The 18,991-nt window shown below is 39.2% G+C and overlaps 1 protein-coding gene across 1 annotated transcript; it reads right to left on the minus strand.

Moving 5' to 3' along the window:
* Positions 1–904: 904 nt before the first annotated feature.
* Positions 905–15,080, minus strand: shisa4 (shisa family member 4). The gene is made up of 5 exons (XM_049589632.1): positions 14,779–15,080; positions 10,855–11,032; positions 9,904–10,040; positions 9,627–9,818; positions 905–5,518 (listed from the first exon to the last, which is right to left on the minus strand). The coding sequence occupies exons 1-5, from the start codon at positions 14,855–14,857 to the stop codon at positions 5,478–5,480; spliced, it is 627 nt and encodes a 208-aa protein (XP_049445589.1). The 5' UTR covers positions 14,858–15,080; the 3' UTR covers positions 905–5,477.
* Between the last annotated feature and the right edge of the window lie 3,911 nt (positions 15,081–18,991).

Here is an 18,991-nt window from a genome sequence, read left to right on the forward strand (position 1 = left end):
ATACTCTTGAGGCTGATCTACAATCTTCAATAAAGAACAATATCCTGCTGTTAAAGAGACCAAAATACATTAAAATTTTACAATAAATAATAATAATGATAATAATCATCATCATAAATAGTATAAAAATAAAATAAAAAACTTGAAAAAAATATATAAAGAAACTGAATTAGGAAAATAAATATAACAAATGCAAATAAAAATGGAAAAATATATAAATATTTTAAATTATTTATTATTATTATTATTTATTTTGCAATGTAAGCATTAAAATACTGACCTGGTGTGTACAGGCTGTGTAATTTTTCAATACATAAAAATGTAAAATGTACATATGTCAAAGTTGTATGGAAAACTGTACAATAAAATCTTATATATGATTGAATGAAATATATAAATGACAGTTTCATTAATCACAGTATTTTTTGTGGTGTTGTATAAAGATGTGATGCCTCTTGAAGAGGCTGTGCAAACATTTATTAATACGGATATATGCTATACTTTTTATGTATGTTGTCAATTAAGAATTTCAATTCAATTAAATTCAATACAATAGGGGCAAATATCCACTATGGCCATATCTGTATAAGTGAAAAGTGTAGATATATTGTATATAGCTTTTATTTTAATTTTTGTCTTGCTTCATTTTTGTTTATCACTCAGTTTTTTCCTTTGCCTTTGACTCTTGAGCTGCTGTAACAAGTTATTATCATGGAAATATCTTGTGGTGTTGTATAAGATGAGTGACATAAATCAATCCAAAGCCAAACTTTTGGACACATTTAACATTATTTGGAGGTTAATGTGGACATCTAGTGGTCAAAATGATGTACACACGAAACCCCTGTTCAAATGCTGTATAATCAGATTTCTTGTGAACAAAAACACACATCAGACAGGTGCATTTTTACATTCCAAAGTTAAATTTTATGTTAATAGAAATAAAAACTTTTCACTCACTTTATATTACAATGTCATACCATCCATATGACAACAGACAAAAAAGCCATATCCAGAAGTTATTTTTGCCGACTGATGTCATTTCATTGAACACACTCATGGAGTTGGTTTAGAAGCACAAATAAACAGAAACATCATTGAGCAAATGTTATGTCAAACTACATATGAAAGCATCTTACAAAGAAAAGTCTTTCAAAGGTGTTCTCTTTGTGCTTTACAAAGGCTCGACAAATCTGTACATATGGACGTCGCCATTGGAGGAAACTAATTATGCTGTAAACTTCTGCAGAAACAAATACAGCATTAAGTCTCAAGAGGTTTGCCCAGGCCTCTCTGATCGGCATAACAGTGTTTTATACCGTCTCATTTCACTTTGAGGTTGAGATACATCACACTCAAAGAGTTATTTATAATCTAGTTGTCAGACAGCTGACTGTACAACACATGCTCGAGATGTCATGTTTTACAGTTCACACATCTTACACAGGACACAGGGCTGTTATTGCCTGTCAAAGATGATAAATAGAAGAATTTCAGATTAACGTTACAGACCCTGACCTCACTGGAGCCCAAATTGTGAATTTAAACAGTTTGACATTTTGGGAAATACACTTACGTTACCTGCTTTCTTGTGCTGTTAGGAGAGGTTTGCCTAGAGGGCTTTCTGCCAGAAAGCTATGTCTCGGTTACAGTTAAGGTTTCTGCCCTTCTCCATGTGCTTTTCTAATTGGATAATGCTAATGATGGTTTAGCTGCAGCCGGTTAGCTTAGCTAAGCACAAAGACTGTAAACAGAGGTAAACAGGTAGCCTAGCTGTGACATAAAATAAACCTCATATCATGTGCCGTCGGACTAAAGTAACGGTAACCATTCCAGAAGTCTGTTGCCTAGCAACCGCTACCAGCAATTAGCCTTCCCCTGCCGCATAGCTTCCCATTAATGGCAAATTAAATATATATACATTTAAAAACGGTAAATCTGAGTTTCGCCAATAGATACAGCGTCAATTAGTGAGCTTTAAAGTGGCTGGTAGTCCTGTTTTGTTAGCTAAGTAGAGCCAGGTTAGCCGTTTCCCCGTTAATTAACACAGATTTATGAAAATATAAGTACAAGAAGTCGCCATTTTGTATGACGTCATGTGCCGCCGGACTTCTGTTGCCTGGCAACCGCTTCCAGCAAATAGTCTTCCCCCACATACCCTCCTATTAAATGGCAAATTAAAATATATATAGAAATTGAAAAAAAAAAAGGAGGTAAATTTACGCTTTGCCCACAGATAAGACGATAATTAGTGAGCTTTAGAGTGGCCAGTAGCCATTTTGGGTCCATGTCATTGGGTCGACAACCCATTGGTTCGACATCCCATTAGTCCGACTGTCCGCGGTGCTGAACGGCTTGCGGCAGGCGTATGGTGCACCGCGACCAGCTTGAGGCGGAGCAGCTTACGTGTTTGTCACTTTCTTTTTCATTTTAACCCACACCGTGATCTTTTCCTGACCCTAACCAAGTGGTTTTTGTGCCTAAACCTAACCAGACCTTAACCACAGGGCATCATGATGATTTCAGAACGGACTTCGGAACAATGTGTTTAATATGGTCGGAACAATGGGATGTCGAACCAATGGGCTGTCGAACCAATGGGCATTTCCCCCATTTCCAGTCTATTTTAGCTAGTTGCTAAGCTAAACTAACCGACTGCTGCCTCCAGCTAGCAGCTAGCTAGCTACATATTCACAAAGGCGATCTTAGATTTTAGACTCTAGAGGGGCCCCAGGTGAAGAAGCCCATGGAGGCCCAACCCCACCTAGGCCCCCATAAAAATGCAGTCATTTCAGTCAAAAAATGCATTCACTCAGTTGTGCTTCATCAAATGTCATTATCATTTGTTAAATAAATATATAAATAACACCATTCACACAAGCATCATAGTATTGGAACAACCAGCTCTCATAAGGTAGCAAGAGGGGGCCCCACTAAGGAGGGTTTTTAGGCAGTGGCGGTGGACTTTATAGACCGAATCACAGTGACCTCACACAAGATAACTGGCAGCTGTTTTAAATTGTGGAAATTTTCAGTCATTTTCAGTTGTAACTGCAACGTTTACGGGGTGTCTGGTTATTAGATTGAGTTAAGTCAGTCTACATTTTGCCAACAGGTAAGTGCAAGTCTAAAAAGACAGTGAACAGTAGTATAGTTGTTTTAGATATTTGTAACATTAGAAATGTTGACTTTTACATAGAAAGGCTTCACTCAATTTCACAAAAATAAATTTAAATATGGATAAATGAAATTAGATAGAATGGCTGTTGTAGTTAAGACCTCACAAATTAAAATTTAAGACTATTTAATGACTTTGAAAGCCTTATTGTTGTAACATTGGGACCTGTAGACACCCTGGTTTAAAGATGTTTAGCAGAACACAGTGGTCCAACCTATCTGATGTTTCTGCTGTGCTTATTTTACGTTCTTTGATGCTGTGTTTTCATCTTTGATAAATTAAATCTACCAGCATGGAAGTTATCCAATGTGCTGCTGTGAATGCCACCTAAAATACACATTATCTCTGTAAGTGTACACTATATTTGAATTTTTGCTAAGCTTTACCTTACACACTAACCAACAGAGGCCTCAGTAGTCCAGCAGCTCAGTGTACTGCTAAATGGCTTCACTTCCCTGTTAGAACAGGCTGTTGGCAAGGTGAAGCATGAAAACATTCTAAATATAGCATACACTTAAACTGATACTGATTTTTTTTGGTGGGCCTTTTTGTAGGTGGCCAATTAATGGATGGCTAACTAAATGAGTCAGCGTTTTCTCAGTGCTGTTGGATTTTATGTACATGACATGAGGATTTCAGTTCTTGAAATTAAACATTGTGATTCGGTCTATAGTGTCTTATGGGTGATTTAAGGGGGTTTATAGTTGTCAATGTGAAATGTGCAAATGAGAGTGGCCATTGGGGGCCCATTTTCCCATTTTTTTGCTAAACATTTGCCTGGTTTGCCTCACCTAACTGCACCTCTGCTTATTTACCATACAGACGTGATATTGGTATTGATCCTTAACTCTAAGCCACTAAAGCATACTTCCCAAAATGTAAAACCACGAATTTAAAGAGAGAGGTGGTAAAAAAAAAAAAAAAAAATCTACTTTTTCAACAGTAGTGATTTTTGGCTTCATAGCTAGTCCACAAGGTGAGAACCCATTCACAGTAAGAGGTAACTTCGATAATGACAAATACCAAATGGAAAGATGCCAGAAATGCTAAAACGTCATATCTTATGTTACAATAACAATACATTATGTTTAAAATAACTTGTTACAATATCATAAAATATTCAGCTGAAGAACAGATTTACAAAATATGTATTTAAATAGTTAATCTCTTTTTTTTTGTCGTCATGTTTAATTATTGTAAGGCGGGACATTTTTTGTTTTAACCAAAGCAGCAAGATCTGCAACTCCCCTGACCTGATATGTTACAAGAAATAAACATTTAACATGAATTTCACTGGAAAACATCCTACGTGGCATTATGGGATTAATCTAAAGACCTCTAATTCATTTAAAACCAGAAAAGATGCATGAGAGGACAGATAGCTTTGACTGGAGTAGCATGCTGATGTCGAGATGTTACATTAGAATGGTGCAGATAATATACTACCATGAAGTAAATTAGTCGAGTTAGATACAGAAAAGAAGAGACAGAGTTTAAACTAACGGGTGACTAAAGGCGTCTCACACAGAATTAGGAGTACCATGAAATCCTTCGCCTGCCAATTTAAGACAGCATCACGCTGCCTTTGAGCCAAACATGTCATCTTTTTAATCAAACATGCAGTTTGTTTTTCACTTTAGCCTCTAAAATATTACAGGAAAAAAACATCAAATACAGAAATAAAGACATCATGTAATCATATTTGGAGCGTGTGGAGAATGTGTGACCTGGAATGTAGCCGTAGGCAGTTTCAAATTCACTTCAATTTATTACAAATTTAACAAAAGTGAGGAAGTAAAGCATTTTCCCTTTGATCACTAACGAGGGAGTGCATTATCATATTTGTAAATCCCTCCTATCCCCCTCTTTGCCGTCTTTAGGTCACACCCTGTCATTGAGGTTGAGTGTGTCAGAGCACAAGTGGCAGCACAGAGTCGAGACGCCAGCCGGATACCTCCTCACTTTGGGGATGGTGTGACGGCCTCTGTGAAACCCGCCGGGAGCGTCGAGGCGTCAGGTTGCAGAACAGAATTTGACTTACGTAAATACTCCGGGGAAAGTAGGACAACATTGGAAATAAACAAAGAAAGAAAAAAACAACCCTTAAAGTGCCTCCTGTTCTCTTTCACAGACAAACCACTGCTAGTCGAGTTGTAGCGTTTGAGTGTTGTGTGAGAGTGTGTGTGTGTGTGTGTGTGTTTGAGTGTGAGAGTGTTGCTGCCTTCTCCTTTTGAAACAGTCTTTGCTCTCAGTTGCTGTTGTTTCCCTCTGTGTGTATGTGCGCTTGCAGACGAGCTCATCAATGTCCAGGATACTGAGGTGGAGAGTAAGGTGGAGGGGCTGAAAAATAAGTTGGGAGAAAGATAAAATAAAGTCAGATCTTCATATACGACTACTGTAAAAATCAATTAGAAAATAAAATGAATAAAAGCCAGCAAATTCAGTAGGATTCATCCTCAAAAATAAAACAGCTGTTAAAGGGAAATTTTGGTTTATTTCAACATGTCTCCTATCGTCCTAAATTTGTTTCAAGTGACTAGTGACATAAAAATAATAGTTGGCATGTTAGCCGTCAGCCTAGATACAGCCGGGCCGCATAGTAGCGTCAGACCTGTTAAAACGTAAGTGAACGGGCAACCTTCAAGTGCAAAGTTGGTCCACTAAACAAGCGTTTTTTTCCACAAAGACCGCCTCATATTGTTAGGATAAATGTCAGAGAACATATAGAAAATGACATGTAAACGTGTTGTGTTACATGTGTTACCTTACCGGTGCCATACTGTGCCTGAAATCTCGCAAGAACAAGTAGCAACAGCTGGAAGGCAGAACCGGATAGTAGCCTGAAAAGTTCATTCATTTATTTTATGAAAGATTTATAGAATAATGGCTGACTTTTTGCCAGACTTCGACTTTGTGGAGGAGGAATTTGATTTTGCAGAGTTTGATGGCCGCCCTTATATATGTGAGCCAGAATACACTGACGAAGAGCTTCGTGAAATTGAAGAACAGAGGAGGAGAGACAGAGAGGCACAACAGGTAGAGGACGAGAGAGGAGGAATGGCTGCTGCAAGGCTGCGTAGCTCTGGAGATTGGTGGTGTACCTGTGAATGCTGTGCCCCAGTGCCCACAGAAGAGGAATGCCTCTGTTGCAAGGAATGGGACCGGTTGCAGCCTTATTTTCAAGGTCTGGATGTGACCGAGGAGGAGACACCTCCACCTGGAGTAGTATCCAGCTGGGCCTTATCTAGAGCTCACGAGATTTCAGGCACGGTATGAGATCGCTGCTTCTTCTCATGATATTTCGGCTGCGCTTTGGAAAGCAGAGCTAGATGGTAAACAAACATGGCAGCACACTGGTAAGGTAAGACAACACGTTTACATGTCGTTTTCTATATGTTCTCTGACATTTATCCTAACGATATGAGGCGGTCTTTGTGGAAAAAAAGCTTGTTTAGTGGACTAACTTTGCACTTGAAGTATGCCCGTTCACTTACGTTTTAACAGGTCTGACGCTACTATGCGCCCCGGCTGTATCTAGGCTAACGGCTAACATGCTAACTATTATTTTTATGTCACTAGTCACTTGAAACAGATTTAGGATGATAGGAGACAGGTTGAAATAAACCGAAATTTCCCTTTAAGATATGGTGACTTATGCCCAGTTCAGACCAAAGATCCACGACAATGCACCATTCTGCAACGTTCTAAAAACCTGCTGGTTCACACCAATGCAACTAGACGAGGCGGTGTATCATCTCTATGCAACAACTCCCTGTACTTCTGTTCTGTTTCCATCTTTTCAGGCTTATTTTGTGGCTGAATATAATTTGTTGCTTCTTAAATATGAATGAGGATAGTGACAGTGAGATACTGGCTACAGCTGCAAAAGCAGTTATGATGAAATGGCGAAAAACAGAAACAAAACCAACATCAGATGGACTGTATTCATAATAAATATGCCACAATAATATTATTAACCAGCACCAATTTATCAAATGAGAATGTGTGTGTGGGGGCATAAGCACATACAGCGAGCAGCATCAGCAACCCACCACCAGCAACAGAGGGACTGGTGGGGAAAGAGCACCTGCTGCAGCAAGTGAACATGTCGTTCTCGTTCATTTGACTTGACCAGTGGACCTAGCTACATTCACTGTTGAAACTGGTGAGGTGACAGGCTTTATGTTCTAAAACCAGCCGCCAGCAATTTGACCTGCTGAGTTGCAGGTTATACCATCAGCCATCATTTGAGTCGAGCTCAGACCAGCCAGTTCACACTGCTGCAACTTTTTTTTCTGTAACATTCTAAAACAGTTTAGTCCCGCTGCAAATCTTTGGTCTGAACTGGACCCAACAATGTAATCCTTAGAGCTGCTAAAAATGTCAAATTTCCTGGCAATAGGCCTTTCTCACAGCAGACATTTTGACTTGTCACAGTAGGAAAAGCGCAGGTATTACTAATGACACCAACGATGGCTCTGCTGTATTCAGATGTTCCAGTGAGAGTGACAGTGAGCCAGCATGCACAATATCAGAAACCTGAAATCAAACCAGCTAATGGAATTCAGTCATCATTATTTTCACTATTTACATTCTCGTTTTTCCCACTGAGACAAGTCAGAATGTCATGAGATGAGCGATAAATCATGAGATACTTTTCCATTTAAGGTGACCTTTTCAACTGCTGCTGGTTCTAGAGGACAGTGTCTAAATCCCATGACAAATTACTGATCACTTTGTTAAGATAGAAAGCATTCCTTCATAAGCCCCTCAGTGGGAAACTAAATTTTTTCACTATGTTGTTAACTACAGACACATGCATAAACAGTTCAGAGTTCAGTGCCTTACTCAGGGACACATCGGCAGTGCCCAGGAGCATGAACTGGCACCTGTCCGTATTTGGTCTGTACGGGGACTTGAAGAAGTGACCCTCCAGTTCCCAAGCCAAGTCCCTGCGGACTGAGCTACTTCTATTTCTTGTTCAGATTTTCGTCTGGTGTTGGTCCTCCAGGTAACACAAGAGTGTCACCCAAACACCCTGTGGCCAATTAAATATCCTTAAACAGATTTTATGGCAATCTGTGATCTAAAAAACCCAACATCACTGTTATTACTTCCTGCCGTTAGCAGGGTAAGGGCGTGTGTCCACAGAGCGTTTTTTTCTGGGCGCCAGCGTCTTTTTTGATTGTTCCCAATGAGGCGAGAGTGTATGCTGCTGCATGCTGTGTCCTCGAGACAAAGCGCTTTCAGGAAACCAATCACATGGGGCGGGACTTCTCACTCTGATAACCAAGGGAATGGAGGATAAGCTTGCTCGGGCCGTGTCTATCCCATAGACTGGACGTAGCTACCATGACATCGCCCACTAGTTTGTGGACTCCTGTTCTGAAGCCTTGAGTCCTGGGGTCTCATTTATAAAACAATGCGTAGGATCCATACTAAAAGTGTACATACGATCAAAAGCCAAAAATTGTGTGTGCAATGACAATTTCTACAATCAGGCTTCCACCTCACTATCTGTGTCACCAATTTCTCATCTCTTAAATGTTTGTAAGCATGGGTCAAAGTTTCTCCCATCAAGTCTGTTTTTATAGATCACAACGTTTACTTGGGAAGCGGCGTACGCCTCATTCAGGCCTCGTTTTGTGTGTACGCAATGTTTATAAATGAGACCCCAGGACACTATCAGCAGACAGCCTGTCATTCGAAGTGGCATGCCCTTAATTATATGTAAGTTTAAGCCTTAATAAAATGTAAAGAGGAGAGTTATATAACAATTACCCCCGTACAGCTGTAGTTAATGAGGTAGTTAGCTATAGAAACCAAAACCGTTTCCTGCACCAGGCTGTAAACATGTTTATTTCTGCTGTAAAGTTGGGCATTTTAACACGGGGGTCTATAGGGATTGACTTTCTTCCTGAGTCACTTCTGTGTTGGCTTCATTTTTCATCCTCAGAGGCTGCCGCTTTGTCTCTCTGAGCTATATGTCAGACAAAAACTACCATAACAGAGACAGAGAGGCTCATTTGTGGAAGAATATCAGCTGGACTCAGTATTGCTGGTGAGTGCTTTTATCCCCGTACATATACGCTGGTATCTTGTACAAGCTTGTTAGCTGTGTAGACAACCCTCCGTTAATGTTGCCTCATCAAAAATTGCTGGGAGTAGTTTTTTATGAAGTGCTCCCCAGTGCCCTGCCACCACTGGCTCTCTACCAAAGAAAGCGCTATGTGCACACAGGCCCTAATAGACACAAGACGCACATCCTGTGTATCTTGGCTCCAGCAGGGGCCACTTCACTGTCCCAAAGGCAAGTAACAGAGCTTGTAATTGAGACAGGATATTGGCACATTGATTTATGTGCGTGTGTGTGTGTTTGAGCTTTTTTAGATGAGTTTTTTGGTTGTTAGTGCAGATAAAAAATGTGGAAATAATGTCTAATGCTTACCCTGGCTGTATGCAGGGTCCATCAGGTGTGGTGGATAAGGTCCAGGCTGCATCATCGGGTACTGTGGAGGCATGCCAGGGTACTGGGGTGCCATGGGATAACCTGCGTGTGGATAGTCAGAGGGTCCCAGTGGTTTTCCATAGGCGTCATACATGGGCTCCACTGGATAACTGGCCATGGGGATCTGCTGGGCTGTGGGTCAAAAAGTACAGACAGCTGTGAAGGGAAACTACAGACTCATATGTAAATGCTTGGACGTAAAGAGTGGAGGTCTCACCATCATAAGGTGTCCTGCCCCTCTGCTGCCTCCTCTGGTAGAGGTAACAGCAGGAGCACATGAAGCAGCACACCATGGTCGCAATGATGGCCACAAACAGCAGGATGGAGGAGGCGATGCCGGCTAAAGTGGTGGGGCTGAGAGGAGAAAACAGACGAGTGCTTAAGTTACAAAGCATTTCCTTTCTCGCTTTGATCATCTCGCCTCGCGTCGTTCCTCCCCCTCTATCGCGCTAATTACGGCTCACTTTAGAGGGGATTAAAGCGGAGATGGCTGTGATGTGAAGCTTTTGATTCAGTCGGGCTGTTTAACACAGACTGACCCTGAAATCACATCAGAGTTAATGACGTACACCCTGCGTCTCTCTCTGTTTCTCTCCACCACATCCCATCACCTCATCGTCTCGGTGAAGCAACAAAGCCCTCCATTTCAGCTCAGCCTCCACCGCCCACTGATCTGATCTCCCACTGGGCTTAATAAGCTGCAGGTTGTCTGCTCGCTACTGGATGGTGATGGATGGTTTCCAGTGCTGTGGAGGGAAAGTGCCATGGTGCAGTCTCTCAGGTACGGGCTTGCTTAGTCCAGCATTATCACGACCACTCACAGGGGAGCGCTGATGTGAGAGAAGGACTAATGAGAACATATTACACTGTGGGGATCAATCCATTACAGTGATGTAATTGAAAGGCTCTTGCTTTGTTGAATTGCTTTAGTGTAGTACAGTGTGTACTTTGTATGGATGGATTTCAGTTAACAGATGCTCGAGGGTGCATCTCATTGTACAGACTGTGGCTACAAATTTCCTCCAGCAGGATGTTCAAGTCCGCCTTCGGAAAATGGAGGATACATGATCCCTGCGGTGATGGCCTTGAATTGTGAACACAAACACTGACTCTTGGTGTCGAGTACATTTATAAATAAGTCATTAAATTAAAACCCCGCTGCTCCTACCTGAACTGGAAGAGCATGCAGCGCTTCTGCTCCCTCTCTGTGATCATCTTGAAGGCGTCCAGGCAGCAGTAGCGCAGGTGGCAGTTCCCACAGCAGAACGTGATGAGAGGGCAGTCAAAGCCATTGTGCCAGGTGCCATTTTTGTCCACGTACCACAGACAGTCCTCGTTCCCACTGACTGCGAAACAAAAACACAAAGTGTGAGGCAGCGTGACACTACAAGGAAGACAATCAAAATGAAAAGAAGTACAGAGAGAAAGAGAACAAAGGAAGCAGCAGGTCGGACTTCAATTTGTCCTCTGAAGAATTTATTATCCTCAAATTTGCCGACATGCTGTTGCTTCTGCTGTATCACACATTCTGACGTTCTCGCTCACTTACAGACACCGCTTTGTTCTGCCTTGGGGAGAAAATAAATATTTATTTTGAACATGTACTGGCTCTTCTTTCTTATTCCAGGCCAAACACAGCCGTAATGCATTATTCAGCGGTTCACTGTGAAGAGGTTGAAAACTGATTAGGGGTGGAGTAAGGTACCTTGGATTTAAATGTCTGATTTTTTTTTTTTTTAAGTCCAGGTATTAATTCTGGGGCTGTGACTAAGGATTATTTTCATCAAACAATTATTTTTTCAACCAACTAATCATCTGAGCATCAAAAGGCCCTAAATGTCTTTTTGTTTAACCAAAAGTCCAAAAACTGGCATTTTTGCTTGACAAATGACCTAAACAATCAAACCCACTATCATAAAAGTTGCTATTTTTGGCCACTGTATAGTACAAGTTCAAATGATCAACTTTTTTCCAAAAGCCAGAAATAAAACAAAGATCTGTGGTGTTTCTTTAGAGACTAAACTTCACACACTGACTGAGAAACATTCAGCATACTGTCGGTCATCAGAATAAATACATAGCGAGTCCTAAATTGAGTTGGAAGGAGCTGGCCTCATTATGTTTTCCATAACATAGAATTCGAGGCACACTAAATTACAGCCTGGTGAAAACAGCCACACGTGTGCACAAGCTGCTAAAAGTCACACTGACCTTTGTTTTCTCACATCTGGGAGAACACTGACGCACATAAAGTATCTTTCCCAATACGACCTGACTGAATACTGAGAATTAAACAGCATGTTTGTCCTCAGAGAGCTGCACTTGTTTGTTGAACCGATGATTCCTCGAAGTGTATTAAACTAATGGAAACTCCATTAGAGGATGTCTGCAGCGTGGAGCCAATCTATGAAGACTTGGCTGGTGAAACTGTTTGGAGGAAGTTTGGATGTTGACCTTTGAGAGCTGGCATCAAGAACTCTTATAGTGCCATTTGATTTAAGTCTTGATATTATTTATAAAATCTACTGTTGTGTAGTAGAAGTTTTAAACTGCTGTGGCCTCTTAACTTTTAAGAGTCAAATAACAGTCAAATAAAAGCAAAATAACAACTATTTGTCTGATATTATTGTAATACTGTCTTGTACATATTGCCTTGTAATGACTAGCCTATCTTTTTTAGGCAAACAGTGTTTAAGGCAATACTGTGTTGGAAAATAAAGGCATTTTTGTACCGTTATTCTTTCATTCTTGAACAAAAAACAAAACAAAAAAAACAACAAAAAACAATTAAATTAAGTTAAATTAAATAATAATAATTGTTTATCCTGAAACCTATTGTCAGGCTAATGTTAACTCAGGTTAGGAGTCACCAGTGGGCCTACACTGCGATATTATCTCAATATTTAAACCACAATACACAAACACTACTGCGATTTTAAATGTTTTGTGATATCCTGAGTACTGCAATAACATATATTGCAATTTATTTTATTAAATTTTTGTCAACTGCAAATCATGCCCCCTAAGGAAAACTTTAACATCTGTTTTATCGAATAAGATAAAGTATTCAGTCCGTTCATCTCCCTTTAAAAATACTTACTGCAACAAAATGTATCTTGTGGACTGAAAAACGACAAATTTATTATTTTAGTTGGTTACCAAATGTTTAATTTGTATTTGCAACATTAATCATTCCTATAATAAAAAAAAATCAATACTTGGCACCTGTGTATGATGCACTACTGCCACGCAAATTACTGTATACTAAGCTGTATCGATTTTTTTCCCCACCCGTAATGTTAACAATATACACAATATTAGCTATCTATCTATTTTTTACTATTTAATTAAAATTAAAAAAAAAAAAAAATTAATAAAATAGCAATCTGGAAATCCATCAGTTAAAAAAAAAAAGTTCTTTACAGTGTAAATTGCAGAATCTGTCTTGAGAGATTAATAAAATAGTAACAGTTTAGCTGAACAAACACACACAAAAACCAGGGAAACTATAGTTTCCTTTTCAAAAAACAAGGATTATTTTGTGGACAGAAAATTAATCTGCAACTATTTGATAATCAATCAAACATGAGTCATTTTTCAAGCAAAAATGCCCAAAGTGTGGTACCTGCATGTTCTCAAATGGGAGGATGTGCTGCTTTTCTCGGTCTTATATTATAGTAAGTTTAACATTTTCAGGATTGTAAATGTTGGTTGGACAAAACAATATATTTGAAGAAGTCACTTTAGGCTATAGCGCAGTAGTGCCACAACATACTGCCCGTGGGCCAGAACCGGCCCACCAAAGGGTCCAGTCTGGCTCTCTGAATGACTTTGCACACCTAATATTGATGCACATGTGAAGGCTAAGAGGTGCCAGGTTTCAGGAGTTAAACCTGACTAGAATACAGTTCTCTTAAAAAAAAAAAAAAAAAAAAGACCAGTCATGTTTTTGTTACCTTAGAATGAAATGTTCCTATCAGGGAGCAGGTCGTTGCCCATGGTCTCCATGGACTATTATAGGTGGATAATTTGGCTCCCGTGAAAACCTCCAATAAACACTGGAGGAATTGTAACTGGGAGAAGTTTCAGCTGGTTGTAATGTGCAGTCCTCACCACTAGATGGCACTAAATCACCTTAAATCTCACACACTGTACCTTTAATAGGTTAAAGGTCCTGAGTGAAAATAATTAACTTTCACATTTAAGTTTCAGATTTAATTAAAATGTAATGAAAAAAAAACTGCATACATGTTTATAATCACAGTTTAGGGAGACGAGAGGAATCTGGAGATCAATCTGGATATGTCATACTTTTGGGACGATATTGATCACTGTGCAAAAATAGCGTCAATCAGCAGCTTAGGTCAAAAAGAATCTGTATCAGACTTTTATCCTAAAATAATATGGTGGCTGAGGCCATGCCAAAACTTTAAATTTGCGAATGGTTTGTAAGGCAGCGGATAACTTAACATGCTTCATCAATAACTTCCAATTTGGTGTGGGGGTACCACATTGAAATTGCATGTCTCTTATTTAAGACAACTCAGGCTGTTCCTTATCTGTTTCATAGATTAAATAACATTTTATAAATTTACTTATTTACAGTAAAACAAGTGTATTTATAGGTTATAATACTGTGGTGTTACTCATGTGGCCCACTTCTTGATCAAACTGGGCTGTATGTGGCACATAAACTACTCTAGGATATAATTAACAGGCTTTTCTCACTTGTTTTCTAATGATTTTTAAAGACCAAACGATTAATCGATAAGCAGATTGATCGATAAGGAACACAGTAGTTAGTTGGAGCCCTGTGGTGAACAAATGGCTCCCAGCATCAGTGAGGACAGACACTATGAAGTGACGGTTTGGTGACAGTTACCAGGACTGAAATAAACATGGAGGTTAAAGTAAACAGCCGGGGAGCATCATGAGAACACGCTGTGGCTGCTACAGGACGTTACATGAACACACGCCATCATTAACGGCTGTGATAAATCAGGAACACGCACGCGGGGCAGCCGTTAGCAGGGCTGTGGAGTTAAACCGTTAGCAGGCGGCGCGCGGCCTGGATGGAGCTCCATAATCTTACCCTGAGAAGTGCAGAGGACGACGGTGAGCAGCGCCAGAGCCGACGCGATGAGGGACATGTTGCCCGCTGGAAATATCATCCTCGTCCTAATTAGAAACCGAGCGAGTGAAGTGTTAGAGAAGAGGTGTAGAATACACGGGGATTTAACGAGCTAACGGCCGTCCGCAGACATCCTGGCTCTGGAACAGCAGAGGAGACGGGACGGCTTTGACGAGCGGTAATTTATCCGTCGAAATGACACATCGCGGCTGTGACGCCGTTTACCCGGGATGAGGAGGGTGCTGCCTTCAGGGACCGCCTGGAAGCTCGGAAACAATCTCCATCAAGAGCCAGAACCTCACAGTCATCCTATGAAACAGGGATTTATGCTGAAGCAGAGGTGACAAAAATAGAAATAACAGTCTAAAAATACTGCATTTATATTTAAAAGGTTTTTTTTTAAGTTTAATACAAACCACATATGTATTATCAGCAAAATGTTAAGTATTTATAAGTATTCATAATGCAGAAGTGCTCCTTTCAAAATATTTACTACTCCTAGTATGTTCATGTTTTGCTACTTCTGCTCCTCAGCATTTAAGAGATAACATACTGTATTTATTTATTTATTTATTTATGTATTAAATTTCATTTTATTCTATTTTATTATATTTCTTCCACTACATTTTTGTTGATAAAGTGTTCATACAAAACAAACGCAGCTTTTAAAATTCATTTATTTATTTTATGTGCAATCATTTTTAACTTATTTTTTGTTCAAGGCATATGTTGGCACTGCTTGAGTGTGCATATGTGCACGTGCGTGTGTGTGTTTAGAGTATGAATGAGTGATATCTTATCCCCTCCCTTATTTATTTATTACTTTTATAATGTGTTCCATTTTATTCTGTGCATTTAATTATGTTGTATTTATTTACAAAAATGAATTGAATTGAATAAAATAAGAAACATTGTCCAATGAAAATATTCTACTTTGAATCGTGCAATCTTAATCCGGCACGTAAATCTTTTTATTTATTTTCATTTTATTTTATTTTATTTATTTATTTTTTTAAAATTGAATCTTATTTCATTTTTATTTATTCAGTTCAGTTTTTTGTTGTTGTTTTTATACAAAAAATGAAATAAAATCTAATGGGAATATTTCATCCTATTTTAATGCAAATTCACTAATTTAAAAAAAACTGATTTTTCATAATTTGATCTGATTGTTGATTTAAAATCACCTCGACCAACTACCATAAAAAAAGATGCTCATATGTTAATGCATCAGTCATAATAATCCTACACAACCCTATGAAAGTAGTCGATTTCTACATAATAAGAAGGCTACTTTCTACATTTACATTTACTTAAGTAAATGTTGGACTTTTACTTGTACCAGAGTATTTTTATTTTGTTATATTTTTTATTTAAGTCATGTATCTGCATACTTCTGCTGCCACTGAACTCTGGTACCAAGGTGCAGGCAACATCTGTAAAAATGTTTACAAAAACCCCCCAGAAACAACAAAATTTTAGCACAGGCTCAAAACTACATCAAATAATATTTAGAAACAGGTTTAATGTGTCTATTTTTAGTGTAATCCTCGGATTAGCTGTTCTGTGTATAAGAAAATCCCTCCATTGCTCGATATATAGATGTAACTCATGTTTTCGAGCAGTTTTGAATGCAGCATGAGGGGTCAGAGCGCCCCCCTCCCTCCCCGCTCCGCCCTGATGGAGACAGAGAGAGACTGGATGTTAACATGCTCATCCACTTCATACAGAAAACAGCTGCTCATCATCAGGAGCTGTTTTCACATGTGATGCACAGTAAGGAGAAAATGTAAATGCGTTTCCTGTGGTGGTGATTTAAACACAATAAAGAGGCAACAATAAGTTTTAAACATATTTTATGTGAGGTTAGAATATACTGAATTGTTGGGCATCATAGAGACAACTTTATAGAGATGTTACCCTAATAAATAAACACAGAAACACACGTGGCTTTAAATCTGTGTGACGCTGAAGTCAGTCCATCTCTGCATCTCTGGATTAATGATGAAGATGAAGAGGAACAAGCAGCTCACAGCTCCCTCTTGTGGATCATCTGAAGGCTCCCAAAGGTGCCCTGCATCATATATAAATAGGTGTTTTCACTTGTACCTGATGAGACCTACTCTTGAGGGCAATGTGGGGATGTGCAGACTGTAGTTTAGTCGCAGAGGATACACATTTATCATCTTTTTTAAACAGCATTTTGACTTGTCACAGCAGCAACAGCACAGCTGTAATTAATAACATGAACAACTCAAATGTCCCAGTGAGTTCTAACAGTGTGTGAGCATGCCCAACACCAGGACCAAACTGTGGCAGCTAAACGGACTTCAGCCGTCAATCATTTATTTACACCTGGGATTTTCCTGCTGTGACGTGTCAGTGTGTGCTCTCTGTAAAAGGCCTGTACACAATAGGGAGTGTATTTAAAATCCACGTTTTCATCCCTTTGATTCTCAAGTCCAAGTCAAACATGGAGGCCGTGCCTTGAAACTGTTAATTTATTTTGGGTATATCTGTGTAAGCTGTATTATTCGGTATATAAAGTACGTACGTGGGTTTTTGTTTGTTTGTTTTTTAGCATTTTGTCCACTTTCTGCTAACAAATGTTCCCATAAAACATTAAAAATGAAGAGTATTTGGGGTGCCCAGTGGCTCAGTTGGTAGAGCAGGTGTCCCGTGTATAAAGGCATTGTCCCTACCGCAATGGCCATGGGTTTAAATCCAACCTGCGGCCCTTTGCTATACTAAATAATAATAATAATAATAATAATAATAATAATAATAATAATATTTCACTAATGAATACCCTTGAACTAGATATTTCAAGTGGTCATTTTCATTCTAAGGCAGTTTATATCTTTAAGATTCATACCTCCTACCTCCAGCCTGACAAAATGTTGCATTAAAGGACCTCTGTCCACATAGCGGTTTTTTTTCCCAGCACAGGCATCTTTTTCCAAATGTTCCCAATGAGGAGAGGGCCTTAGGAGAAGCGCTGCGCCTAGCATCCACATGGCATTCAAGTTTAAAACAGCTTAATCAGCACTTTATTCTACTCTTATGGGTGAGTTTCACCACAGTTGATTTAAAGCTAACGAAAATGCAAAAATATTGCTTATAAATACTAAAACAAGGGGAACACACAGAAAGCGTTTTAGCAGTTGGAGGTGACTTTTTATTAGGGGCCGAGCAGCCTACACTGCCAGGACCCTATTGTTATCCTGTTCTTCTTCTTCTTCTTCTTCCGAGGAAATCATACTTCCCACACCAAACTTTGCACCAAGGTCCAGTCCCATGCCAGATTGCCTCAGCTGCAAAAACAGGCCAACAGTCCTGATGGTGGCGCTACAGCAAGCCTCTAAAGTTCAAAATTTTGAAAATTCACAACAAATCAACCATATGTGCTACAGATTTGCAACTTTCACCAAAATGTAGCCCCAATACTGAAGAAACTTTTGTACATTTAAACCTATTGCAAATTATGAAGTCCATCACCTGTTTTTTTCAAAATCTGTGAAACTTATTAAACCTATGTCCTCCCCCAATTTTTGCTCAATTGACACCAAACTTGCTACACAGCATCTTCAGACTGTCCTATACAAACGATCCACACGGATTTTTGATTTATCGAAAATTGAGCCTACAGTGTATCAAAATGTTTGACTGTAAACGGTATTGTAAACATATACTTGCAAATTCTTGCTAAATACATTTTCAATGTTCATTAAAAAAATGACAACATTTTGGAGTCATGGTAGATGATGTTTGGAAAATATCAGAATTTTATCTCAAAAACTGAATTTTTTTTTACAGCATTTTGAATTTTGCTCTAATGTGAACAATTGGAGTCGATGCAAAAATGACATTTTTAAACATCAGTTTTTCACTTATGGAGCCAATAAATTATTGTTACAAATTACCAACATCTCCATGCTGTCTAGATGCAATTTGTGTATTTTCAGATTTTTCTCTAAATAACTGAATTTTTGACAGCCGTTTGAAATCTGCCTTTACACACTAACAGCTGCTGTCTTGCACACAGGCATGGGTGCAGATCCCGGGGGGGACGGGGAGGACATGTCCCCCCCAAATTCTGAAAAACACAAATTGTCCCCCCCAGTTCTAAATAGCTTAAATGATTGAAATTGAACAAATGTATACAGTAGTCCTA

Source organism: Epinephelus fuscoguttatus, linkage group LG1 (genome assembly GCF_011397635.1).
Source record: "Epinephelus fuscoguttatus linkage group LG1, E.fuscoguttatus.final_Chr_v1".
In the NCBI taxonomy this organism is placed as follows: Eukaryota; Metazoa; Chordata; class Actinopteri; order Perciformes; family Serranidae; genus Epinephelus; species Epinephelus fuscoguttatus.